General features: G+C 34.7%; 6 protein-coding genes, 1 long non-coding RNA gene and 2 pseudogenes across 8 annotated transcripts; 8 read left to right on the forward strand and 1 right to left on the reverse strand.

Moving 5' to 3' along the window:
* On the forward strand, positions 1-2,381 carry LOC104733006 (gibberellic acid methyltransferase 2). The gene is made up of 3 exons (XM_010452616.3): positions 1-984; positions 1,305-1,592; positions 1,867-2,381. The coding sequence occupies exons 1-3, from the start codon at positions 469-471 to the stop codon at positions 2,227-2,229; spliced, it is 1,167 nt and encodes a 388-aa protein (XP_010450918.1). The 5' UTR covers positions 1-468; the 3' UTR covers positions 2,230-2,381.
* A 170-nt stretch (positions 2,382-2,551) lies between these two features.
* LOC104733016 (pentatricopeptide repeat-containing protein At5g56310) lies at positions 2,552-4,482 on the forward strand. Its single transcript, XM_010452627.3, has one exon. The coding sequence runs from the start codon at positions 2,582-2,584 to the stop codon at positions 4,184-4,186; it is 1,605 nt and encodes a 534-aa protein (XP_010450929.1). The 5' UTR covers positions 2,552-2,581; the 3' UTR covers positions 4,187-4,482.
* Positions 4,483-8,267: 3,785 nt separating this feature from the next.
* LOC104733025 (expansin-A14) lies at positions 8,268-10,141 on the forward strand. Its single transcript, XM_010452640.2, has 4 exons — positions 8,268-8,375; positions 8,665-8,820; positions 9,056-9,368; positions 9,459-10,141. Exons 2-4 carry the CDS (start codon positions 8,685-8,687, stop codon positions 9,772-9,774), a joined length of 765 nt encoding a protein of 254 aa, XP_010450942.1. The 5' UTR covers positions 8,268-8,375; positions 8,665-8,684; the 3' UTR covers positions 9,775-10,141.
* Positions 10,142-11,127: 986 nt separating this feature from the next.
* LOC104733032 (putative FBD-associated F-box protein At1g32375) lies at positions 11,128-13,788 on the forward strand. Its single transcript, XM_010452652.3, has 4 exons — positions 11,128-11,864; positions 11,960-12,875; positions 12,956-13,090; positions 13,201-13,788. The coding sequence occupies exons 2-4, from the start codon at positions 12,414-12,416 to the stop codon at positions 13,477-13,479; spliced, it is 876 nt and encodes a 291-aa protein (XP_010450954.3). The 5' UTR covers positions 11,128-11,864; positions 11,960-12,413; the 3' UTR covers positions 13,480-13,788.
* On the forward strand, positions 13,575-15,382 carry LOC104755588 (putative FBD-associated F-box protein At1g32375). The gene is made up of 4 exons (XM_019231193.2): positions 13,575-13,634; positions 13,889-14,752; positions 14,856-14,990; positions 15,104-15,382. The coding sequence occupies exons 1-4, from the start codon at positions 13,575-13,577 to the stop codon at positions 15,380-15,382; spliced, it is 1,338 nt and encodes a 445-aa protein (XP_019086738.2).
* Positions 15,383-17,387: 2,005 nt separating this feature from the next.
* LOC104755598 (putative FBD-associated F-box protein At1g32375 pseudogene) lies at positions 17,388-18,905 on the forward strand (annotated as a pseudogene).
* Positions 18,906-19,536: 631 nt separating this feature from the next.
* On the reverse strand, positions 19,537-20,743 carry LOC147949191 (uncharacterized). The gene is made up of 3 exons (XR_015574182.1): positions 20,297-20,743; positions 20,002-20,216; positions 19,537-19,915 (listed from the first exon to the last, which is right to left on the reverse strand). It is a non-coding gene; the product is annotated as an uncharacterized LOC147949191 (long non-coding RNA).
* A 290-nt stretch (positions 20,744-21,033) lies between these two features.
* LOC104733059 (alpha carbonic anhydrase 8) lies at positions 21,034-23,244 on the forward strand. 2 transcript variants are annotated; one of them, XM_087489469.1, is made up of 8 exons: positions 21,034-21,234; positions 21,284-21,403; positions 21,562-21,779; positions 21,964-22,076; positions 22,399-22,501; positions 22,612-22,779; positions 22,881-22,934; positions 23,007-23,244. In XM_087489469.1, the coding sequence occupies exons 3-8, from the start codon at positions 21,642-21,644 to the stop codon at positions 23,079-23,081; spliced, it is 651 nt and encodes a 216-aa protein (XP_087345595.1). In that variant the 5' UTR covers positions 21,034-21,234; positions 21,284-21,403; positions 21,562-21,641; the 3' UTR covers positions 23,082-23,244. The 2 variants fall into 2 exon arrangements, with proteins under 2 accessions (XP_087345595.1, XP_010450977.2); XM_010452675.3 differs by having other exon boundaries at positions 21,062-21,403.
* A 1,736-nt stretch (positions 23,245-24,980) lies between these two features.
* On the forward strand, positions 24,981-26,423 carry LOC104755607 (putative FBD-associated F-box protein At1g32375 pseudogene; annotated as a pseudogene).
* The last annotated feature ends 18 nt before the right edge of the window (positions 26,424-26,441 follow it).

A 26,441-nucleotide genomic window follows, 5' to 3' on the forward strand; every position in this document is an offset into this window, starting at 1 on the left:
GCTAAAAAAAAATGAAGAAAGAGATACATAGCTATTTTAGCCTTTATTGTGAAATTTAGCCCCCTACACCCCAAAAAAAAGTCAACCAAAGAAGCGATTTTAAAAATGTGTCATCGGATACCAGTAGAAAGCCGCTTAAATTCATGAAACCGTCAAACCCATGGTTACCATTAAAACAAGACTATAATAGTGTAACGGAAAAGAGAAGAACCAATCTATAAACAAAACATACTAATTGACCATTGATTACCATCAATTATGAACCACACGAGTACTTAACAAATATTTATGTACCATTAGTTACAAGCTATTTAAAAAATATATATATATGCATGAATGTTTGTATGTGTGTGTATAAATGTTAAGCCTCATCTATGCCTTCTTTAGTTCCTAACACCAAAATTCTCTACTTTATTTTCTCTCTTTTAATTACAACATCGAATTATAGAGAAGAGATAGAACACATTCATGGAGTCACCAAGCCTTCCGATGACGGCAAAAGACTGGACCACCTCCAGTCTCCACCGTGTATTCGCTATGCAAGGTGGCGAAGATGACCTCAGCTACGTCAACAATTCCGACAGCCAAGCTTTGGCTATAACCTTAAGCAAACCAATCCTTATCTCATCTCTCCAATCATTCAAACACGTCCCCGACCAAACTTCTCCGATCAAGATCGTCGACCTCGGCTGCGCCACCGGCCCCAACACGTTTACTACCGTTGATACGGTGGTCGAGACGTTACAACGGCGATACACGGCTGTGTACGGTGGTGGTGGCTCGCCGGAGTTCGAGGCTTTCTTCTGTGATTTGCCTTCTAATGATTTTAATATGTTGTTCAAGCTGTTGACTGAGAAACAGAAAGCTGATTCTCTGGCGAAATACTTCGCCGGCTGCGTCGCTGGTTCGTTCTATGATCGGCTTTTTCCGAGAGGAACGATTCATGTCGCTGTGAGCTTAAGTGCCTTACACTGGCTCTCACAGGTCTAAAATATTCACTAATCATTTTTTACTATATTATAATGTTTTTATCGTAGCTATCAATGACGTCAATTTGGCATTATAGGTATAATTTTTTTATAGCAAATCTACTTTTTTATCATTATTATAAGGCTTTTTGGATTTCTTAATGTAATTATCATACTTTTTTCTAAGGGTGAGGAATATGGTTTCATATAGTGGATATACGTTACGACTATAACTTTAAATTTGGTACATCGGTTACAATAATTTTAAACCAAAAAAAACATTATATATATCAAAACCGTTTTTCTAAAATGTGTCCATTGAAAAAAAAAATGCAGATACCGGGGAAAGTATTGGAGAAAGGATCAAGAACGTGGAACAAAGGGAAAACATGGATAGAAGGAGCAAAGAAAGAAGTGGTGGAAGCATACGCAGAGCAATCAGACAAAGATTTGGATGATTTCTTGAGCTGTCGGAAAGAAGAAATGGTGAAAGGAGGAGTGTTGTTTGTGTTAATGGGTGGTCGTCCTGCTGGCACTAGTAGTCAGTTTGGGGACCAAGATACTCGAACCAAACATCCTTTCACAACTACCATGGAACAAGCTTGGCAAGATTTAATAGATGAGGTACATCTACATATAAACATATTACTAGCACGTGTATCTTTCATGATTACATTTACATAACTGTTCATGATGTTGTCACAACAATATATATCACACAACTACCATGATTTTTTTTATTTTTTATTGCATGTTTTTGCTAACGCTACTTTAAGACAAGAAAAAAAAAACATTTTAGTCAACATTTCTTTCTTATGATTTTCAATAAGTTAGCTAAATACATTTTTAGGCTTATACCACTCAGATTAGTTTAACGTTTATTTTTGCACGTCAAAAGGGTTTAATAGATGAAGAGACAAGAGACGGATTCAACATTCCGGCGTACATGAGAAGTCCAGAGGAAGTGGCGGCCGGGATAGACCGTTGCGGTGGTTTCAAAATAGAGAAAATGGAATTTATGAAAATAATCGAACACTCGGATGAGAAACAAGAAGAGTGGAAGAAAGATCCGGTTTCGTACGGACGAGCCAGGACCAATTTAGTTCAAGCTGCTATTCGTCCTATGGTCGATGCTTATCTTGGACCTGACCTATCCCATGAGCTCTTCAAAAGATATGAAAACCGTGTCTCCACAAACCGAGAATTTCTCCACATAACTTGTTTCTATGGAGTCGTCGTTTTGTCCGCCATCCGAATTTAAAGATGATCATATAAGTTGTGCCTTCGTTCGTAATTCGTTTCCATGTGGTAGTTTCATCAGATAAAGTATGTGTCATGTTGTAATTTCTCAAGTACTATGTACATAAAGCTTGTAGGTTGGCCATATATATATAAACCGCAACGTATTTACAACTTTACACTGTTACTCCTTTTATAGTGAAATTTAGTGTAATCAAACACATCAAATTATTTTAAAATTTACTATATGAATAAATGAATTAAATAAATACATTATTTCTTATTTAAATTTTTATTGATTTTCGATTTAAAATAGTTTGTAGTGTCCTTTAAAACTTGATTTCGCTCATTAGTGAGCCGATGATGATACGAGAATGTTACAAAGAGTCACTGCATTGAGTTTAAGCTCTAGTAGTATGAATTGGTTTGTTTCCTCTCTAAAACTTCATGGAACCAATCTCAAAACATTAAAGCAATCTCATTGTTTCATGATCATAACCGGTTTAAACCAAGACAACCTCATCGTTGCCAAATTCATCGAAGCATGTTCAAATGCTGGACATGTCCGATATGCTTACTCTGTTTTTACCCACCAGCCATTTCCCAATACTTATATCTGCAACACTATGATCAGAGCTTTATCTCTCGTCGACGAACCCAATGCGAACTCAATCGCGGTCTCGGTTTACAGAAAGTTCTGGGCTTTGTGTTCTAAGCCTGACACGTTTACATTCCCGTTTGTGTTGAAGATCGCTGTGAGGGTTTCCGATGTTTGGTTTGGGAGACAGGTTCATGGGCAAACTGTGGTTTTTGGGTATGATTCAAGTGTCCATGTTGTTACAGGTTTGATTCAGATGCATTCTTCGTTTGGTGTTGGTGGTTTGGGAGATGCACGTAAGGTGTTCGACGAAACGCGTGTGAGAGATGTGAATGTTTGGAATGCGTTATTAGCTGGGTATGGTAAAGTTGGTGAGATGGATGAAGCAAAGGGTTTGCTAAAGATGATGCCTTGTTGGGTAAAGAATGTGGTTTCTTGGACTTGTGTGATCTCTGGATATGCAAAGAGCGGACGAGGTAGTGAAGCTATTGAATTGTTTCAGAGAATGCTGATGGAGAATGTTGAGCCAGATGAAGTTACGCTTTTGGCTGTGCTTTCAGCTTGTGCTGATCTTGGTTCACTTGAATTGGGTGAAAGAATATGTAGCTATGTTGATCACAGAGGGATGAAGAGAAAGGTTTCGTTGAACAACGCTGTCATTGATATGTATGCGAAGTCAGGGAATATAACAAAGGCGTTGGAGGTGTTTGAGAGTGTTAGTGAGAGAAATGTTGTTACTTGGACGACTATAGTTACTGGACTAGCTACGCATGGACACGGAGCTGAAGCATTAGCGATGTTTAACCGTATGGTTAAAGCAGGTGTGAAACCAAACGATGTTACTTTCATTGCTATCCTTTCAGCTTGCAGCCATGTTGGTATGGTCGATCTTGGAAAATGTTTGTTTAGCTCAATGATATCAAAGTATGGAATTCAACCGAACATTGAGCATTACGGATGCATGATTGACTTAATAGGACGAGCAGGTTTACTCCAAGAAGCAGAGGAAGCTATTAAAAACATGCCCTTTGAGGCAAATGCTGCAATATGGGGTTCTCTTCTCGCAGCTTCAAATGTTCATCATGATCTTGAAATTGGAGAAAGAGCGTTGAATCAGCTGATTAAGTTAGAACCGAATAACAGCGGCAACTACATGCTTTTAGCTAATTTATACTCGAATTTAGGAAGGTGGGACGAGTCGAGGATGATGAGGAAGATGATGAAAGGGATTGGTGTGAAGAAACTAGCTGGTGAAAGCTCCATAGAAGTTGGAAACAGAGTGTATAAATTCATTTCAGGGGATCTTTCGCATCCTCGAGTCGAAAAGATTCATGAAATTCTACAAGAGATAGATTTGCAAATACAGAGCAGATTGAGTTGATCAACAATTAATGGCTTCTATTCTCAGAGACCTGAAACCAGAGGAGCTTAGAGTCAAGGCAGTTGACTCAGACAAGCTGATGGTTAATTAAACGGCAAAACAGGAGGAGAAACCTGCCGAATAGTAGAGAGATATGGGCCAAACCGAAGCCTTTTTTTCTTCGGGAAGGTTTCGAGTTCATGCTCATGTTTTGCCCAATATGAAAGCCTTATTTTTTCAGGAAAAAAAGGCTTATGTTATTCTTTCTTCATTGTGTAGTCTAATTAATCTAATAAAATTAAGATGTTTTTTTTTTTTAAGTTTTCTCATAATGTTTAGATGAATAACGATTACGTCAAAACTCAAAAAAAAAAAAAAAAAAGATTAAAAGTGATGGATCCGAAATGTACGGGTCATTTAAGGTAAGACGTGGGGTGGGTTTGTCCAAAGTTGAGAACAATTAATGTCCAAAACCTCAAAAATTTAACTCTTAATTAAATTTTAGTTTCAGACATTGAAATTCTCAAAACACAGAAAAGGGAAAGATTTTAAATTTTCTTGTCGGAGAAAAAAATGCTCAACAAGGGGAGAAAGACGCGGAGCGCGGGAAATGACAAGTGGCCACGTGGCTGTTACTTGATTTGGTTTTTGTTTAGTTCATATGCTACTTTCCCGGCAAGGCATCATGAACTTCCCAAATTTTATGCACACTTCTTTCTTTTAGCAACTGGTTTCTAGAACTAGATGATATAGTACTACTATATATTAAGAAATGAAAAGTTCAGATTTTAATTTTATGAAATTTTATATTTTATGTTAACTAGGATTTGACATTGCATCGAAGATATTTAAATTTTGGTTATGTAATCCCAGAAACCAGTTGTAAATCTTTCAACTACTAGACAACGTACATTTTCTTATCAACAACATTTTTTCAGATATAACCATTTTTATATTACTTATTTCCAAACATCGATATGTAGTGTAAGGAAAAAAACAAAAACAAAATCTTCAATTCTTTCAAGAAAATGATGCATGTGATAACCCATTAAATCCAACAAAATATCAGATCGTACAAAACGAGTTGATTCACTAAGATTATGTACGATACTCTACACTGTGTTATCGATTCCCTCTGTTTATTTATCAGTTCATATTGAAACATCAGTATAATTAATATCAATGTATCATGTATGCAATTATTTAACTGTTAACCGTAAACAAATACATGATGCATGCATGTTATACACTTTTTATAGCGCGACCGCTCGACGATTACATGATTTACGTCTATCTGAATGACAATATGTGCCTCACTAATTTGCTAACTTCTTTTTTTTTTTTGTTTTTTTTTTTTTGGTTTTTTTTTTATTGCTAATTCTTTAGATGGAAATATTCACCGCATCACAAACTATTTTTTTTTTTAACTTCCATACAAAATTGTTGGAGTGTACGTATAGGTAAAATAGTTCAAACTTAACTAAAATAATGTAACTGTTCAGGTTATTTTTCTAATTAATTGCTGATCATGATAACAAATATATATTACATGCGTGTGGGAATAAAAGCAACTTTTTCTAGCCTCTCTTTATCAAGACACAATTATAGAGAAACAAACGAACCATGAAGATTATAATTACAACCAATAAGAATTAATGTGATGATTTTTAAATTTCATCAGTTATTTGGTTGTTGGATAAAAAGATTATCGTGTCTTTTTAATATACGTGGAATTGGATGTTGTCGTCAAGTTGTGATATTGAAGCTGTAAAGTATTGAACTTTTGATGATTTAAGCTGTAAAGGGAAGAACAGTCTAATGATTTTGCTTGCTTCACTTGTGTCCCCATATAATTAGTTTAACATAGTCATATTGTATGTAACGATCACGTTATCTTTTCGGTATATGTTGACAAAGAACAGGAAGTACAATAAATTTGCAAAATAAAAAGATTTCATCATTATAACTTACTTCATATGATTATCCTAAAATGGGTTTAGAAAAAATGATATAGGCATGTATTATTATCTAAGTTTTGCTATATTGATGAACATTACGGCTCGAAATTATATATATTAATCTCGAATTATGCATTGGTGAATCGTCACTGCTGTTGATTCTCATGATGTTAACACAATATTATTAATTTGATGCTAGTATAATAAATTGATTAACCAAAATAATGGTGCTTGGTCTAGTGAGAAAATTTGCTCTCCTGCGTTGAGTGCCGCTTCGGAGGACTGAGGAGTTTTTATTCTGATGAAGAGAGCGGATCGAGACGTATAGAGAGCTAAGTAAAACTTAATCACTTTATACTAGTGGATATTATGAAATATGTAGTAAAAATCCTCATTATGCATTAAATAATATAATATATAATTACTCCAATTCTATCACACTTTCAGTATATACATAATATATTCGGTTCATGTTACATAATGAGTCAAAGTCCAAACGTAGAGTACATCTCCAGTATCGTTAAAATATGAAAACATCATATTAGTAATGCGTTTACTAATCAGTTCTATTGATTATTACGAGACGTCTGTTTGTTCTAAAAATCCACATGTTACTAATTTTAAAATTTAAATTGATTAGAAATAACGTGGGAAATAATTTAATTGTTAGTGAAGGATTAAAAATAGTTCTGAAAGCAAATCTTAAGTTAGACGATTTGTGTCACATGATCCATGAAATAAATAGATCCTGAAATTTAGGTGGTCAAAAAAGTTTCATGTGTAATTGTGCTTGGTATGAAAAAATGTTATTTCCATTTGCACGGAATAGTCGCCGAAAGTCAGACTTGATTCCATAGTATCCATTTTTCAAAGATTATAAATATATAAGTTGTCAAAAAATATAACTATATGGAAATAGTTATATGCGAAAAGAAAAAAATGGAAATAGTTATAAAAAAAAAGGAAGGAAGATTCAAGGAAAAAAACAAAAGATTGATTTAAGAAAATAGTTATAATCTAGAATTTATAGAGATAGATAGGTATTTACTGAATTATTATGTTTCTACATGTCTAATTAGTTATTGTAAATTCATATAGTGGATGACAGATTCGTGAACGAGAAATCCGATATGAACCAATACCTCATCCAAAATCAGAATCAAACGAAAGACGACTAAACCAAAAGAAACTTGATTTGGTCGGTGTTCTTTTCACTTTTTACTTTCTGCTTAATCCTGTTTTCCTTTGTATTTTTATTTATCTGTTATGTAATATGCTAATGCTTTGTTCTTACTTTTCTATTTTTTTCTGTTTACTTTCGAAAAAGTAGTTGAATGTGTTGGAAAAAAAGCATATGTTCTGTTCCTGCGGTTTTCAGTTAATGACTTTATAAGAAAAAAATAGAATTATAGAAACAGCTACTCAAATTAAACCTTGTTTTTGAAGCAAGACATTAACTTACTTTTAGGGTTTGGTCAACTTTTGCAATAGGCAAATATAATCGAATATTTTACTATGCCGTTGATTATTACTCCCTGAACAATTTGGTTAGATGCAAACGTGATAACGAAGAGGAATCTCGCAACATATAGTGGCCATCTATGATATATGTATATTTGTGATCATGTTATTTGAGCATTAATACTTCTTTTAGGCTTCACTTCATGAACCATAAACAAAAAAGTGTAAAGAGTTTAGGTTTGCCCATTAGCTATCGGAAACTTTGATTTCGATCTAAACTCGCAGTTACAAAAAAATTGTACTATTTTCAATGTAATCAATCTAACATATGTGTTGGAAATTATAAATATGGGAGGTCAATTGGTCAACTTAGGCACATAATATGAGGTATTCGTTTTGAAAGTAAACCCTTTTTTAATACTCTCTCTAAATTTCCGTGAAGAAGTTGGCACTCTCGATGCTGCTTGCTCGTTACCAAATTCGCGCTAATTAAAGTAAAGTTTTTCCAATTGTACTGTACTAATCTAATTTTTTTTATTTAAAATACGTATATTTTAGTTTAGACTTTAGACAGTTAGCTGATAAATATCATTCGCAAGTGCTACATTAAAATATTAAAAATCATAGCATATAAATATAATTATTTTTCCCCTGCAGAAATTTCTATATATAATCATCCTATCTCCGCACAACTCACAACAACATTGCAACACCTTTCCTCTCCGCTAACCTCACTTCAGCTTTTTTTTTTGTGGGGTCCTTTTTTTTCTTTCTCCAAGCCATTGTAACTGGTAAGTTTCAATCTTTCACACTCTTATCTCTTCTTCCTCGTCTTCCATACATACACACATAGTATTAAGGAGTAATCCATGGGATATGATTTGATTACAATCCCTTGACTAGACCTCTACTTATGTAAAGTGTATATTCTTCATAACTCTCCTAGAATACCCTAGCTGCTCAACACATGTGTATATATACTACTTGTCTGTAAATGAATAAGATCATCGAGTCATATTACATTAATACATAGTATATCTCCGTTACCATATTGCTTATCATTATAGTTCTCTTGTGTAGGAAAAAAAAAGGCAGAGAAAATGGAGATTGCTGGAATAGTGATGATGTCATTGAGTCTTATGATGATGCTGATGTGGAAGAGTGTTGATGGTTACGGTGGTTGGGTCAATGCTCGAGCCACATTCTATGGAGGTGCTGATGCTTCCGGTACCATGGGTAATTTTCTTACTCTTCTCTCTCACACCTACTAATTGTATCATTCTTATTTTTGACCATAAATAATTTCAAATTTGAAATATTTTTATAAGAATATGCTACTTTATATGACCAAAAGTTATTTAATATGTACCAATAATAATCTTACAAACACTTTTTTAGTAATGCACTTACGTAAGTTTGTACACAAGTCTTATTATTTTTTTGTGTTGTTGGTGTTTTTTGTTGGGATCAGGAGGCGCGTGCGGATACGGGAACTTATATAGTCAAGGATACGGCACAAACACGGCAGCTCTAAGTACGGCTTTATTCAACGGTGGCCAAACCTGCGGCGCTTGTTTTCAGATAAAATGCGTAAACGACCCAAAATGGTGTCTTGGAGGAACAATCACCGTCACCGGAACAAACTTTTGTCCACCAAACTTTGCTCAGGCCAACAACGCCGGAGGTTGGTGTAACCCTCCCCAACATCACTTCGATTTGGCTCAGCCCATCTTCCTCCGTATCGCTAAATACAAAGCCGGCGTCGTCCCCGTTCAATACCGGAGGTACGTTTCCCCGATCTCGGTTTAACTCGGTTCGGTTTTACTGATTACAAATTTATTTATTAATCTTCTTGTGCTCTGTTTCGGAAACAGAGTGGCTTGCCGAAGAAAAGGAGGAATAAGATTCACCATCAACGGTCACTCGTACTTCAACCTCGTACTCGTAACTAACGTAGCCGGCGCCGGAGATGTTATCTCCGTCTCCGTTAAAGGAACCAAAACAGGATGGCAAAGCATGTCGAGAAACTGGGGACAGAACTGGCAAAGCAACGCGAACCTTGATGGTCAAGCTCTCTCGTTCAAAGTAACAACTAGTGATGGCCGTACAGTTGTATCTAACAATGCTACTCCACGTAACTGGAACTTCGGACAGACTTACACCGGAAGACAGTTCCGGGCTCCGAGGTGATGACGTGGACTATATGGAGGACAAAAAAAACAAAAGTTTTTACTTATTTACTGATATTGGAGTTTTCTAGAGTTTGCATAGTTTGAGAAAAAAAGTTTCAGGAATTTATCTGATTAACCCTAATCAAAAAATAACCAATTTCTGAATGGCGGAAGGTATTTTTTTTCACCGGTAGCTTTTGTAATTCGCCGGTGAGACTGTGGTGAACAGAAAGAAAGAAAAAAAAAAGCTTTGTGTTTTCACCCGCCGCCTGAGTAATTGAGTTTTCTTTTCTTCTTTTTTGTATTTTGTTTTTCTTTTTTTCTTTTAAGAGATGTGCAATGGTCTACTGAAATAATAATAAAATCAAGTTATTTATAATTTTTAATGCTTTTGCCTCTCCTGTTTTTTTATGTTTCTGATTTTGGTTGTGACACAAAATATTTTGAGAAATTCATTTTGGATATACTTGTCGGTTTTAATGGATTCAAAGACAAACCCTAATATCGATATTTTTCCTACAATTACAATCACAAAAGTAATGTCAATACAAATGTTTTCCTTATTTCCTGAACTTTTTTTTTTCCACAAGTTTAGTCTTCTTGCTCTGATGATTAATGTTTAATTTTTTTTTTTCATCTTTGACAGCTACGATCCTCTTGAAAACAGCTCCGGTGCAGCTTCTTCTCTCATGTCTTGTAACAATTTTTTCAGTTCAAGTTTTGCCATAAAACTTCTCGCCTTCAGCTTTTGCCTCCTGGTTGTTTGATGTAATTTTACTGTTCCTTATTCCTCCAACTTAGTATCAGCTGCTTAGTATATCCGTCAATCATGCTACATGATCAAAACATCTAACGCAAATAAGAAACCAACATTCATCATAATACAATTAGTTCACACAATCCAAGAATGCTTATCAAACCGAAATTACAAATTCCCTTTTACTCAATTCTCCAATCTTGTTCATGTTTTCCTTCGAATTAACTAATATACAACAACGTAAATATCATCATGTCTTGGGGATTCTTTTTTTTTTTTTTTTTTTTGAGAATTGAAATCTAAAACCTGTAATAATTTGAATAATATGACTGTAATAATCTCACACTAATGTTATTTACCTATTGAAAAAGTTTCGGATAATTTATCTTAACTATGTAGTTTCGAAATTGGGCAAAAAGGAAAATTTAAATAGTTTGTTACTTTTAAAAGGCTTATTACTGGGCTTTGGTCTTTCCTCGCTCTTTGGTATTTTTTTTTTTTCTTTTGTTCTAAAGTAGAGCCGATTTAAGCGTTTAGTCTTTAGTGTCTGGAATACTCTATCTGAGATAGAAGGTTCGCATAATCAAAGGGAAAAGGGAAGACACTAGCTGAGGTAGAATCTTTGGAGGTGCCTAACCCTGTTCACATTAGAGAGTCTGCTCGTCTTCTCCAAAAAGGCGATTCCTCCTGATCTCTCTTACTAAGGGCATCTCCAACCCCACTCTATTTTAGAGTCAAATCTCTATTATATAGCAACATTTTCTCCAACCCCACTCTATATTTTACTCTAAAATAGAGAAAATAATAGGATTGCTCTATATATAGAGCAACTCTATTCTCACATCTATTTTTTTACACTAACTCTATTATAGAGGTGAAAATAGAGTAATACATTGGAGGAAAACAGTGCTCTATTTTTGAGTTACTCTATTTTAGAGAAAAAAAATAGAGAAATACAATGGAGATGGTCTAAAGAGTAAGTCTTCAGTCTCTCTGTAATTAAGCTTCATTGATTTGATAATGGGTCTCTTGCTGCATTGCTACAGGTTCATTTTGTAACAACAGCAAGAGAGTTTGAGAGATCGTTGTTTCTGGGTTCTTCTTTGATACTAGTTTTAATCTTAGTTCCCGAATTAGGGTTCTTCACCCGAGGGTTTAGAGAGAGAGAGAGAGAGAGAGTGAGCAATCGTCTTGTGGAATCTCTTTTGGTCGATTCATATAGTGAATTTTGGCGATGGAAGGGGGTTTTAGGTTGTTACTGAATATTCTGTAGAATTTCTTCTGATTCGTTTGATGTTGTTGGAACTTGGAAGTTAGGAGCGAGTTCAATAAAAAAAATCTAATCTTTCCAGGTGATTTTGGATTTCTCATATATATTTTTTTTCTTTCTATTTTCTTACCACGATATGGTTTCCTTTAAACTTGCATTGCTTGTTTTATTTACCAGGAGGATTATTCAGTGAAAAAGTTTTCATCTTTTCCTTAGCCGAACCTGAATGGATAGGATAAGTCAATTGCCTGATGAACTTCTCTTGAGAATATTGTCTTTACTGCCTACTACTAAAGATGTTGTGGCTACAATGGTATTGTCTAAACGTTGGCAATTTCTTTGGACGTTTGTGCCAAGTCTTGTGTACGATGATAGCTATTAGGGTTTAGATTACGGAAGATTAGATTACGGAAGATTCTCGCGGTTTGTAGACAGGTCTTTGATATTCCACAAGGCTCCAGTGCTAGAAACTTTGCATTTCAAACTTGGTAACATCTGTGGTGCTGGAGATATTCATGTATGGATTAGAGCTGCTGAGAAATGCTCTGTGCATGAGCTGGTTATCGAAATCAACTTTTCTGCTAGTGTAACTCAGGCCACACTTCCAAGGAGTTTGTATATAGGGTGTAGCATGCTTGTCAAATTGAAACTGAAGTACGCGGTTCTTGTGGATTTCACCTCTTCCTCTGTTTCTTTCCCATTCCTAAAGACTTTGGCCCTTTTAGCCTTGAAGTACCCAGGTGACGATTTTGTCAAGAGGCTTTTATCCGGTTGTCCTGTTCTTGAAGACTTGGATGTGGCACAATGTCTAGATGACAATGTGACCATTTTCACTGTGAAAGTTCCTTCTCTCAAGACTTTATCCTTGCGTACACTGAATAAAGTTGAAGACGATGCACAAGGGTTTGTAGTAGATGCTCCTTCTCTAGAGTGGTTGGATCTTGTTGATTATACGGGTGGGTTTTGTGTCACTGAAAATAATATGCCTAATATTGAAGTGGCATATATTGACGTCTCATATCATCTTCCTCGTAAGATTCTGAGTTCTATAGTTTCAGTTCAGCATCTCGACTTATGTTTACCAACGTCAAAGGTATTTTCTTGTTTTTATTTATTTATTTATGGGAATCAGTAAATCAGTAAGTGTTATTCATTCTTGCCTTTCTTTTGCAGGATGCATATCCACTTGGTAGTATCTTCCGATGTCTTATACATTTAAAGATATGCACATGTAACACAGAATGGTTGAATCTACTTATGCGTGTGCTTAATGATTCACCTAAATTACAAGCTCTCAAACTGGAACAGGTCTATATATTTCAAACCATTTCATTTGAGAGTCTTTTGACTAGTGTATCCAACTACTTATCTCAGTATATATGTTTACATACACTTCTTTTTTGTCAATTTTATACCAGTACCATTCCCTTCGAGCTGACCAACCACGCCCTTGCTGGAGTGAACCGAGTCGGGTTCCTATATGTATGGTATCGAGTCTTAAAACTCTCGAATGGGTTAAGTATGAAGGAACGAAAGAAGAGAAAGAAGTGGCGGCATTCATCTTAAGAAACGGAAGATTCTTAGATAAAGTAACAATCAAACCAAAATCCACCTGCCACCGCGAGAAACTTGAAATGATAAAGGAGTTGTCGCTTTTGCCAAGAAGTTCGTCTACTTGCAGCCTTTCGTTTGACTGAAGTTACAGGTTCAGCTCCGAGGGAGAGGACATGTGTTTAATATTCTAGTGGTTTGGTCTGAATATTAGATTCTGAGTCATCTTAAGCACTTTATTATGTGTTCTTTACCAAACAAATTTCTTAAGTTTTTATTTTTGCTCTGCGTCTTTGCGTTGGTATGAAGAAAGAAGCATAAGGAACAACTATATTATCTTCCTTAGTTTTTAATGATCTTTTGTTCAAGTTTTGTAATTTTTATCTCTTCTACTTAGCTACAGTTTGGTTCATATCTTTATTGTAATTGACCAAAAGAAACATTGGATTGATAAATTCGGTTACGGCCTTTTTTGGTTTTGGTTAAATTGGGTTTTCCAGGTCCAGTTTGGCCGGTTTTCTTGAATAATATTCATCAAATAAAATTACCGGTAAGGGTTGTTCTTTCACGAGTCTCTCTCCATGTCAATTGCCTGATGAACTTCTCTTGAGAATATTGTCGTTACTACCAGCGAAAGATGTCGTGGTCACAATGGTTTTGTCTAAACGTTGGCAATTTCTTTGGATGTATGTGCCAAAACTTGTGTACGGTGATAGCTATCAAGATATCGATTATGGAAGATTTGCGCGGTTTGTGGACAGGTCTTTGATAATGCACAAGGCTCCAGTGCTAGAAACTTTGCATTTCAAACTTGGTCAACTCTGTGATGGCGAAGATATTCATGTATGGATTAGAGCTGCAAACAAATGCTCTGTGCGTGAGCTGATTATCGAAATCGACACTTCTTTCAGTGCATCACCAGCCATTCTTCCAAGGAGTTTGTACACAGAGAGTAGCATGCTTGTCTCACTGAGCCTAAACAATGTGATTCTTTTGGATGTTCATTCCTCAGTTTCGTTCCCATCACTCAAAACTTTGGGCCTTTTAGCCGTCAAGTATCCTTGCAACGAGTTTGTCAGCAGTCTTTTGTCCAATTGTCATGTTCTTGAAGACTTATGTGTGGAACAATGCGCAAATGACAATGTGAACATTTTAACCGTTAAAGTTCCATCTCTCAAGAGTTTAGCTTTGCATTCATCAGGTGATAGAGTTGAAGACGATGCACAAGGGTTTGTGATAGATGCTCCTTCTCTGGAATGGTTGGATCTTGTTGATTATATGGGTGGGTTTTGTGTCATTGAGAGTAATATGCCAAAGATTGTACATGCATATATTGACGTCACTTATAGTCTTCTTCGGAATATTCTTAGTTGTATTACTTCAGTCCAGCATCTCGACTTATGTTTACTAACCTCACAGGTTTTTTTTCTTGTTACTTGCAAGTTGTAGTTTTAAATTTTAATCATTCTTTTTATTATCATTGTGAGAATCATGAGTTAGTGTATATACGTCTCTTTTGCAGGATGCTTATCCTGTTGGTAGTATCTTCCCCTGTCTTGTGTATTTAAAGATATGCACATGTGAGACGGAATTGTTGAATCTACTTATGCGTGTGCTTAAAGATTCACCTAAATTACGAGCTCTCAAACTTGGACAGGTATATATATTTTCAAATCAGTTCACTGAGTGGATCTTTTGATTAGTACTAATACCAGTATATATGTTGATCTAATGCACTGCATGGACTTATATCTCGCCGATTTATATCAGTCACATGGCCGTCTAGCCATCCAAACACGCTCTTACTGGAGTGAACCGAGTTCTGTTCCTGAATGTGTGTTAACGAATCTTGAAACCTTCGAATGGTTAGAATATGAAGGAACAAAAGAAGAGAAAGAAGTGGCCGCATATATTTTAAGAACCGGAAGCTGTTTGAAGAAAGTAACTATAAAACCTAAATCCACCAGCCACCGCAAGAAACTTGAAATGATCAAAGAGCTATCGTTTTCGCCTAGAAGTTCGCCTTCTTGTCGGCTTTCGTTTGACTGAGTTTAGAGTTTCAGGTACGATGGAGAAGAAATGTTCAATTTTTGTAGTGGTTTGGTCTGAATCTTAAGCACTTAATTGTGTCTTTCTTTACCAAACAACAACTTTCTTATGTTTTCTATGATCTTTTGTTCAATTTCGGTAATTTTTATCTCTTCCATTTAGGTACGGTTTGGGGTTCATGTTTTGTTTTGATGTCCATTTTACTCTTCTAATTTTATGATCAATCAAACTATTTTTTTTGTATATATAATGATTATTGTTGTTTGCTTTTTTATTTTACCCATGCCCCATTCTGTTTCCGATCCCGGTCTAGCTCGAAAGGGTAAAGTCATGGCTACAGTGTAAACCAAACTATTTTAGGTCTACCATCTTACGAATAGGTACGGGAAGCTAGAAATGTGAATGAAATCCATCTTAAGAAGATAGAATTAATCCTAAGTATTCTTTAGCACATACAGTACAGTACTTATTATAATCTAATTTTAGATTCAATATTGAATTTTCGGTTTAACAATTTTTTGGTTCGGTTTAACACTGTGCATGAGCTTGTTTACATGCTGCAAAATGCTTGTGACATTGAAACTAATGGACGCCATTTTTGTGGATGATGTTTATTCCCCATTTCTTTCCCATCCCTCAAAGAATTGTGGCTTTTATCCATGAAGTACCCTGGTGATGAATTTGTTAACAGGCTTATATCAAGTTGTCCAGTTCTTGAAGACTTGGTTGTGGAACAAATCCTTGATGACAATGTGGTCATGTTGAGCGTTAGAGTGCCTTCTCTAAAGAGATTAGTCTTGCACCAAAAACAAAAAAAAGGGAAAGCTAATGGGTTGGTTGTAGACACTCCTTCTTTGGAGTGCTTGGATATTGTTGATTTTTCTCGTGGGTCTCACATCGTTGAGAATGTCATTACTGCCAAGGTATTCACCAATTTTTCAGCTTGCATTCAGCTGAGCCTGAGGTTATGGTCAATTTTAGATCAGCTATATTACAACTTATTAGTTAATTGGCTTTATCTTTTCTGTAATTAGTTCTTTGAAAATTTGAAGTTCCTGCTCCACATGTAAACACCTCTTGGTTAGAGGAGAGGGTTCCAATTGTCACAAAGCTAGATAAAATATGATTTTTTTTATCAAAATGTTGTTGATTTCAAAGTTCTTACTTTTAGATGTTGTTAATTATCTTACGTTACACGTCTCTCTGGATTATGTAGGGATTATTCAAAGAATCAAAGTTCTCTGCTTATTTTTCTTAAAAGAGAAAATTATCTACCATTACTCATCAGATTACTTCGCTAAATTATTTTGGTATTTACTATTTAGACTAATATTTTTTTTTGTTTCGACAATTAAAAGACTACTCTGATACAGTATTTTGTTATCATGCATCAACCATTTCCGGTCCCGGTTTAGCTCGAATAATTAAATTCATGACTACAGTGTAAACCAAGCTATGTTCGATTATCTTACGATTGAGTTGGTACGGGAAAATAGAATGTCTGCAAAAAAAAAAGACTCCATGTTACGAAAACAAAAATTATCCTAAGTATTACAAAGCACGTGTATAAGGTTTAATATCATCCCAGATATTTGTTATACGTAGACTTATAGTCTAAAATGTCTAATTATAAATTCGATTTGATTTTTCGGTTTAGTTTTTCTTTTTTGGTTCGGTTGAATTAGCTCATTAGGGATCCTTGGTTCATCGGCTTTTATTTCACCGACTGTGCATCAATTATATATACCACAGACGGTCCTATTATGTTTCTTTATATATATAGTCGACGCATTGTATGTTTTAGGTACTTTAGGTCTTTGCTTATTTTCTGAATTTCTTTTGATTCTCTTCTCGTCATCGATCTTGTTTGATTTCGAAGGATTGATCAGTTTGGATTCTCGTCGTCTAGCTTGTTTGATTTCAAAGGAGTGAGTTTTAGGTTCTTGTCTGTACGTACCTCCCTAGGGTTTGGAGTTTCAAAGAGGCCGTAACCTAGCTCTTTATTATGGATAGGATAAGTCAGTTACCTGATGATCTTCTCTTGAAAATATTGTCGAACCTTCCTTTTACTAATAATGTCATGGCCACAATGGTTTTGTCAAAGCGGTGGCAATTTCTTTGGATGTTGGTGCCAAAGCTCGTCTACGATGATGGATATAATGACCTTAAGCGTGAAAGATTTATCCGGTTTGTAGACAGGTCTTTGTTGCTGCACGAGGCCCCAGTTCTAGAAACTTTGCATTTTAAACTTGGTAAAACATGTGGTGTTCAAGATTTTCGAGTGTGGATTAGAGATGCACATAAACTTTGCCCGCGTGAGCTGATCATCGAGATTGATAATCATTCTGAAAATGATACTCCTGTCACACTCTTTAGGAGCTTATATAAATGCTTCAGAATGCTCGTGACATTGAAACTAAGTTATGCGGTTCTAGTGAATGATCTTTCTTCCGACATCTCTTTCCCATTTCTCAAAAGGTTGAGTCTTAAGGCAATGGGGTATCCAGATGATGATTTTGTAGTCAAGCTTTTATCCAGTTGTCCTGTTCTTGAAGACTTGGATGTTACGCTATGTACATTTGACAATGTGGTCATTTTAAGCGTTAGAGTGCCTTCCCTAAAGACTTTAGTCGTGAGTATATTAGACGAAGGAAAATTATTAGATGTTTATGGGTTTGTGATAGATACTCCTAACTTGGAGTGCTTGAAGATTGATGATTACAGTAGTAGAGGGTTTTGTGTCGTCGAGAACAATATGCCTAAGATTTTAAATGCAGTTGTCTGCTGTTATGATCCACAGATTTTGATCTTGAAATCTATAATTTCAGCTAAGCGCCTTAATCTTTGCTTACCAACCTCAAAGGTAATATGTTATTACCGGACAACCATCTGTTTATCTAATCATCCACTTTGAATAGCAACATCTCTTACAATCAAACATTATTGCTTTGTGTACTGAAAAATTCCGTCTCTTATGCAGAATGCTTATCCTGTTGGTAGTGTCTTCCACCGTCTTGTACATCTAACGCTATGCACATGTGAGACTGAATGGTTGAATCTACTTATGTGTCTTCTTAGAGATTCACCTAAGTTACGAGCTCTCAAACTTATACAGGTATATATATTATATTATATACTCAACCAATTCATTCATTGTCTATGTCTATGACCAGGGGTTTTCCGGGTACGATTAAAATAATTCAATGTAATTTGCATCTCTTTTACTTTTTTTCAGGACCATGACCTTCGGAATAACCAACAACGCCCGAGCTGGAGTGAACCGACTACAGTTCCTGAATGTTTGTTAACCAGTCTTGAAACTCTTGAATGGGTAAAATATGAAGGAACAGAAGAAGAGAAACAAGTAGTGGGATTCATCTTAAGGAACGGAAACTTTCTAAAGAAAGTAACTATAGACCCTAACTGCACCGATGATGCCGACGGCAGCAAGAAACTTGAGATGATGAATGAGTTGTTGCTTTTGCCCAGATGTTCGTCTGTTTGTCGATTTGCTTTTGATTGAAGTTACAGGATCAGCTCTTAGGAGAAGACATGTTCAGTCGCCAATTAACTTTGGTCTTCGGAATCTTAATTTAGATTACGTTTACAAGCTCTTATTATGCCAGAAGCCTAATTAGGTATTTCTTCTTTTCCAAACAAATCTCTGTTTCCTAGCTCTGTGTCTAGTAGGAGTATAAGAAGTTAGAAGCTAATGATGTTATGTGTTCTTTTATTGAAATTATTAATATTGTTTACTATCAAATATAAATTATCACTACAAGAAAACATAGCTGTTTCCGATCGTCAAATCCGTCGTAAAACGGTCAGAAAGAGGCATTTCCAACCATTAACTGACGACAGTGAATCGGTGGAAATCGTTGGTCGCAAATTTATTTGGTTAGAAATCGGTCAGAAATTTCCGACCGAACGTTGGTTAAAATTTCGTTGGTTAAAAATCGGTCGGATTTCGGTTAGTTAAATACCGACTAAATACCGACAGCATAAAACGGTCGAGACTATATTACCGACGGATTCACTACCGTTTACTTTTTTTTTTCTCAACTAAAAATATCAGTACCAAATTAATTTAAAATACAAAAATGAAAATTAATTAAAAATAAAAAATGCTAAATTAATTGAAAATTAGAAAATACTAAAATTGTAGAAATTAGTTATTGTCAATAAAACCACATTAATAGATTCTTACATTAACCGTTAGTCCTTTTTTTGGATATCCTACCACAAAAAACTAGCAAGTTAAAACAGTCATCTCTAATTTTGAGTTTCATCATCATCTTCATCTTCTAGTGGACGACAGTCTGGAAATTTGTTGAGAAGCTTTTCAGTAACACCCATCAAGTATTGAATTGTCTTGTTTTTTTCCTCTTTCTCCTTAACTAACTCAGAAATCTGGGTGTAAGCTTCTTCTAACTTCTTGTCATGATCCAAGCTGGGTAAGAAGGGAGCATTTAACTCTTCATGGTCTGGAAGAGATCCATATCCAAATCGATGTCCTTTCTTTTTGGGTATTGCCTGAGAATCAACATGCATAATGTTAAGAATATGGAAACATCATGTTAAGAATCAAAGAGTTAAGAATGAAAATGAAATCTCCATACCTTACCAAATCGTTGATCTCAGAACAAGAGATCTCTTTAGTTGGAACCCGTCCATCTTCAAGTGTATCTATAGATTGGAGGTCATTCACCTGTTCTTTTAAAGTCTCCACAATCCTCTTAGCCTTCTTGTATACAATCTTGCCAGTTTTTTTACTTTTATAAACATCCTCAATGAAACCCAGCATATTAGGCTCCACTCCACCATTTTCAATAGTCTTATATACATAGAAAAAGAACATAGTTAATATCCATTGAAATGATAATTCTTAAGAAATATAAAGAAATTCAAATTTACCATCTCATCTTTACGCCTATAGAATGATTTAGCTCCATTGTAGTGCACTGCAATTCCTTCTCCATCTGAGTTGCTTCTCCTGTTTCAATTATATATCAACTATTACTGTATTTTTATCAACTATTTTTTAAACAAATTTATCATAAATTTAACATAATACTATCATTAAGAAAATAAAAATAAGTTGGACAGCTTAAAGAAGGTAAATTAAATTTGAGAAGCTAAAGAGTTGTTATTGTATTGTCGCCAAAGCCTTCACGTACTTGCCAGCTTCCATTTGATTGAAGTTACATGGTCATCAATTTGTCAAACAGCATCTTCTTTTTGTTGGTGTTTGATTTGAAATCTTAAATAAGCTATCAAGACGTTATTATTTCTAATCTCTTCCAAATTTAGCATCTTTGATTTTCTTATGGTTTTGTTCTTGGTCCCTTGCCAACGAAAAGAAAGAAGTTTACGGAAGAAGAAGTATTAATTAGTTTCTTAATTTGGTTAATCATCTTTTGGGGTCTTTGCTTCATGTCTTAAACGTTTTTTTTGTTTGGTAAAAATTTTGTGGTTAAACACTTGAAATGCTTTTGGATGTCTATTCTTAAGAAGGATATATGATACTTTTACAGTATGAACCACTTAAAATGAGTCACGCGATTTAAAATAGATATCCACAAGTTAACATAAGAGAATCACATCATATGCATTGTGTTTGTTTATGTATACAACTCTACTTTCATCATCTAGACCACTTATTAAACCAAAAGATAATAACATCGAGTCTTCTTTTCAACTCTCTCCTTAAGGCATAGCATAAGAAAATGAAGATATCATCAGTAGGATGGATCTTTGTCCTTACCTTAATCTATGTTACCATTGTTTCGAGTGCACCTGCACCTAAGCCAGCACCAACACCAGGACCTAAACCTAAACCTGCACCAGAACCAGCACCTAAACCTAAACCGGCACCTGCACCTAAACCTGCACCAGAACCAGCACCTAAACCTAAACCGGCACCTGCACCTAAACCTGCACCAGAACCAGCACCTAAACCTAAACCGGCACCTACACCTAAACCTGCACCAGCACCAGCACCAGCACCAGGTGGAGAAGTTGGTAAGCAAGCTATATATTATTGTTTTTAGTAATCTTTAGGTGTTTGAGTTGGAATCTTTAGTGTTAAGACTAAAAATCCAATGAACCTTTAATATGTTCACCTTCAACGACTTATATTTTAAAATTAGTTTAGTGTCTGTTTTGTTTGATTTGAATAGAGGACGAAACAGAGTTTAGCTACGAGAAGAAAGGAAAGAAGGGGCCAGCTAAATGGGGAACAATAAAGGAAGAGTGGAAAATGTGTGGAACAGGCAAAATGCAATCTCCGATTGATCTTAGGGACAAAAATGTCGTAGTTACTACTAAACTTGGATCTCTTCGTAGCCAGTATCTGCCTTCTAATACCACCATTAAGAACAGAGGTCATGACATCATGGTAAAAATCAACTATATCACCTTTTCCAATATATCTCATTTTTTTTTTCCTTCAAATAATCAGAATATATATGGCATGTCCCAAAATTCATACTAATTCAAGATCCACATAGAAATCATTAAAATCCGCACTACTAAATCACCACTCTTTGGTTAAAATATTTCGGTTTTCGGTACTGTGGCAGTTGAAATTCAAAGGAGGAAACAAAGGTATAGGTATCACTGTCAACGGTACTAAATATCAACTTCAACAACTTCATTGGCACTCTCCTTCCGAACATACAATTAATGGCAAAAGGTTATATTTCTATACCGTCTCTCTTAATTGATAACTAATGTAGAATCATTAATCTCCTCTATCCATCGATTACTGTATGTCTTTCGGCCTGAACATAGACCGTCTAGGCAAGATTATGCTTTTCCTTTTGAAACACATTTTATTTGGCATTTTTAAAATATTAAATGAGGATCATATATAAAAATAACTATAATCGGTAGGGACACACCCATCATTCAGTGCCTAAATGGATTGCTAACGAGGGCTTCAATCTTCCCAAAAAAAGTTCCTCTATGATATCTTTCAAGTCCAACATCTAATATATATAGTACAACATAAATAGGTATGCGCTTGAGAAACACTTGGTTCACGAGAGCAAAGATAAACGCTATGCTGTTGTCGCTTTCTTATACAAACTGGGAGCATCTGACCCTTTTCTCCTTTCGGTATTGAAATCTTAACCTTCCTATATACTAAACTGTGGTTTAATCATATCACTGATATTACTAATCGAAGAAAAAATAGTAATTCAATATTTTTTTTTTTTATTGTTTAGTTGGACAAACAATTGAAGAAGATAACAGATACACATGAGGCCGAGGAACATGTCGGAATCATTGATCCCAAAAAACTAAGTTTTAAATCAAAACTTTATTATAGATATATCGGATCACTTACAGCTCCTCCCTGTTCTGAAAATGTTATTTGGTCCGTTGCCAAAGAGGTATATATGTATATATAGTTTTTTCTTTCACTTTATTATTGTTATTTTATCCTAATTACCTTTTTAATAGTAATGTCTTACATGTTTTAATGAACTTTCAGATTCGCACTGTGACAAGTAAACAAGTGAAACTTCTCCGTGTGGCTGTACACGATGTAAGTGTTTTTCTTTCCTTGCGGATCAATATTATGCATGCAGCTTAACATTATTAACATAATTTCTTACAGGATTCAAATTCAAATGCGAGGCCGCTTCAACCAATCAATAAGCGTGTGGTGTACTTATACAAACCAAAAGCTTAGTTAATGAATAAAAACAGTAATATAACTTATTACTAATCTTTAATTCTTTATATTATAATGTACACCAAAATGATGTTTTTAGGAAGAAACTGATGACTTCGTTTTGTTTATTTAAATATATATAGTCATCACCCACTCGTGTTATAAAATGGTTTTTTTTTTATGTTAAAGAGGAGTTGACCTTTCCGGTGGTCAGAATTTTATTGAAAAGATCAGACTAACCTCGGCTCTAAGCTTTATAGTATCCCTCTCCATGAATTTTCAGTAGTCAATCCATCAGATAACAGAGAAAATAAGTCTCCTTGTAAATTGATATGACTGAGAATTGAGAATTCAGTGTTAGCCAATGATAGAGAATGCAACCACCGGCATCTTGGCGATTCAATCCTTTGTATACAGACTGAGCAAGGCATTGTATACCGTTTACAGAGTTCCTACAATATTGACAGTAGTAATCTTTGTTCAAGTTTATTTAGTACGTACTTAGTAGTAAAAACGTAGGCTATATGGGGCTCAAGCATACATTGTAAAATGGGTGATATACAAACAAGGAAAAGTACAATGGAAGAGAGTATTCTGGAAGTTGTTTTTGTGGGCATGGTCTATAGAAGGAATGATCCTAAAAGGCTAAAACTTCTCTGTTTTAGTTAAGCTTACAAGATATCATTAATCAACTTATGGTCTTTGCTCCCTCTGATTATAATTAAGAATTATATCTTTTTATGCACGTACTGGATTAATCAATAAGAAAAGTTTAGTTTATAGGATGAACTAGATTATGTCCCGCGGTGTACCGCGGGACAAGTTTTTTTGATTTTTTTTTTGTTAATGTACTATTTTAATATTAATTTTGCTAATGTAGTCTTTTGTTAATTTTAGTGATTTAGTATATAATTTGTGGTATACCGTACATCAACTTTTGTTTAATACAATCTTAATTAAATCAGTTTGATTCAATATATTTTATATTGGTGTTGTTAAAATAGTAAAATAAGGATTTAACCTGTATTGAAATATAATATTAATGATATTTTATTTTTTAGTATTATCAGTTCAATCATGTAATGTCATATAACCCGTCATGTATATAACTCGTTTGTGTTATTTTGAAAATTTAATATGCTTTAAACTTTTTATTAAGTTTAGATATATCAATTATAAATTATAAACTTCTTAAAATTCTATAATTTACTATATACGGTAAATTTACTATATATGTATGTCAAACACACACTTTTTATATTAATTGAGTAATATATGTTCGTTTTAAGAAATTCAAATTACAATATATGCAGAAAAAATTACACATTTTTATTAACATTATTTATTATATGATGATTCACTATATTAAATTTTTAAAATAATGAAAAGATGATAGGAGAATATTTCTTTTTAATATGGAAGAAATCTTCTAAATATCTGTATTAGTTATAGAATATTATATATATGGATATTTAAAATAATTTTAATTATGTTTGATTATAAGGATAGTAAAAAGAACTAACTAAACTTGTTTGGATATGAATATAAGCATTAAATTACATTTAATGATAAATGTTTCCATAAACATATTTTTGAGCAAAAAAGTGCTGCAAAAATACTAGTATAGATATTTAGTGGGGGGGGGTTATTGGTTTAAGATTTGAGTAGAGTTTTAAAGAAATTAAGAAATTAAAAAAAAATCAGAGGAATTAAGAAAATTATGGAATTAATAATATTTTTTTTTACCAATTGCGAAAGTTGCACAGCTCCAATTAATTAGGGTTTCTAACTTTCTATTCAAAAGACGAAAGTGGTGTCAGGACATGCTTCTTTTTTTTATTTTTCTGTGAAAATCTTCTCATTCTCGTTCAACTTGTTTGGTTTTGTGGTTTTTGATCTGCGGAAAAATTCTCAATAATGGATAGGATAAGTGGGTTACCCGATGAAGTGCTCGTGGGAATATTGTCTCAACAACCTACTGCTAGAGATGTTGTGGCCACAATGGTTTTGTCAAAACGGTGGCGATTTCTTTGGAGGATGGTGCCAAAACTCGTATACGATGGTAGCTATCAGAGTAATGAGTTTGGTAAATTTTCGATCTTTGTTTTAAGATCTTTGGTTTTGCATGAGGCGCCAGTTATAAAAATGTTGCGTTTCAAACTTGATCAAAAGTCTTGTAACGCTATTGATATTGGAGTATGGTTTAGAATTATAGCTAGACATGTTGTGCGTAAGCTTGTTATCGAGATTGTTACTTCTTCTAGTAAAAATACTCCAGTCACACTTCCGAGGAGCTTGTATACATGTTGTAAAATGCTTGTGATCTTGAAACTAAGTAACACGGTTCTTTTGGATGATGCATTTTCCTTCATTTTTTTCCCATCCCTCAAGAAACTGAGTCTTGAATCCATTAAGTACCCACCAGATGGTGATGAATTTGTCAAGAAGCTTTTGTTAAGTTGTCCTGTTCTTGAAGACTTATATGTGGAGCAGTGTCCTGATGACAATGTGACTGTTTTCACCGTTAGGGTGCCTTCTCTCAAGTTCGCATCATTGTATAAATCACAAGACAGAGTTAAAGATGACAAAGATGGGTATGTGATAAATACTCCTTTGTTGGAACACTTGGTCATTTCTGAGTATAGCTCTTGTGGGTTTGTGTCATTGAGAATGAAATGCCTAATATTGATAAGGCAGGCGTTGTCGTTACCCAAAATCATAATGGGGAGATTCTAAGTTTTGTTACTTCAGTCCAGCGTCTCTATTTATGTTTACCAACCGCAAAGGTAACTATACGTTTTTTTTTTTTTTTTGAAGCCTCTCTATTTATGTTGATTGTGTACTTGAGTCTGATTTGTATTGCAGGATGCATATCCTATTGGTAGTGTCTTCCGAAGTCTTGTACGTTCAACGTTATGCACATGTAAAACAAAGTGGTTGGATATACTTTTGTGCATGCTCAGAGCCTCTCCTAATTTACGAGCTCTCAAACTTTGTTCTGTACGTAAATCTAAACCTGAATTATTTCATTTTCCTCTCGACCAGTATATATTATTAAATCCATTTTACATGTTGTATCAGTACCATAATGAGGATTATCCACGTCCGTGCTGGAGTGAACCGAGTTCAATTCCTAAGTGTTTGGTATCGAGTCTTGAAACTCTCAAATGGGTAAATTATGAAGGGTACAAAGACGAGAAACAAGTAGCAGCATTCATCTTAACAAACGCAAACCGTTTGAAGACGGCAATTTTCTCCTCTGATGATTCCAACGATCACGAGAAATCTGAGATGCTTAAAGAGTTGTTGTCATCATCATCGCCTATGTGTTCACGTACTTGCCAGCTTCGTTTTGTTTGAAGCTATATATTTGTTTGG

The sequence above is a fragment of the Camelina sativa genome, chromosome 2 (assembly GCF_030686135.1).
Source record: "Camelina sativa cultivar CO46 ecotype springtype chromosome 2, ASM3068613v1".
Lineage (NCBI taxonomy): Eukaryota > Viridiplantae > Streptophyta > Magnoliopsida > Brassicales > Brassicaceae > Camelina > Camelina sativa.

Bases quoted from the DNA above. Each gene is read 5' to 3' on its own strand.
- LOC104733006 (XM_010452616.3), top strand. From the start codon at position 469: ATGGAGTCACCAAGCCTTCCGATGACGGCAAAAGACTGGACCACCTCC. The intron at 985-1,304 runs GTCTAAAATATT...AAAAAAATGCAG, and splicing joins CCTTACACTGGCTCTCACAG to ATACCGGGGAAAGTATTGGA. The intron at 1,593-1,866 runs GTACATCTACAT...GCACGTCAAAAG, and splicing joins GGCAAGATTTAATAGATGAG to GGTTTAATAGATGAAGAGAC.
- LOC104733059 (XM_010452675.3), top strand. From the start codon at position 21,109: ATGAAGATATCATCAGTAGGATGGATCTTTGTCCTTACCTTAATCTAT. The intron at 22,077-22,398 runs GTTATATTTCTA...CAACATAAATAG, and splicing joins CATACAATTAATGGCAAAAG to GTATGCGCTTGAGAAACACT. The intron at 22,502-22,611 runs GTATTGAAATCT...TTTATTGTTTAG, and splicing joins CTGACCCTTTTCTCCTTTCG to TTGGACAAACAATTGAAGAA.
- LOC104755588 (XM_019231193.2), top strand. From the start codon at position 13,575: ATGTGTTCTTTACCAAACAAATTTCTTAAGTTTTTATTTTTGCTCTGC. The intron at 13,635-13,888 runs GTATGAAGAAAG...ATTACCGGTAAG, and splicing joins TGCTCTGCGTCTTTGCGTTG to GGTTGTTCTTTCACGAGTCT. The intron at 14,753-14,855 runs GTTTTTTTTCTT...TCTCTTTTGCAG, and splicing joins TATGTTTACTAACCTCACAG to GATGCTTATCCTGTTGGTAG.
- LOC104733025 (XM_010452640.2), top strand. From the start codon at position 8,685: ATGGAGATTGCTGGAATAGTGATGATGTCATTGAGTCTTATGATGATG. The intron at 8,821-9,055 runs GTAATTTTCTTA...TGTTGGGATCAG, and splicing joins TGATGCTTCCGGTACCATGG to GAGGCGCGTGCGGATACGGG. The intron at 9,369-9,458 runs GTACGTTTCCCC...TTTCGGAAACAG, and splicing joins GTCCCCGTTCAATACCGGAG to AGTGGCTTGCCGAAGAAAAG.
- LOC104733016 (XM_010452627.3), top strand. From the start codon at position 2,582: ATGTTACAAAGAGTCACTGCATTGAGTTTAAGCTCTAGTAGTATGAAT.
- LOC104733032 (XM_010452652.3), top strand. From the start codon at position 12,414: ATGCTTGTCAAATTGAAACTGAAGTACGCGGTTCTTGTGGATTTCACC. The intron at 12,876-12,955 runs GTATTTTCTTGT...TTTCTTTTGCAG, and splicing joins TATGTTTACCAACGTCAAAG to GATGCATATCCACTTGGTAG. The intron at 13,091-13,200 runs GTCTATATATTT...ATTTTATACCAG, and splicing joins AAGCTCTCAAACTGGAACAG to TACCATTCCCTTCGAGCTGA.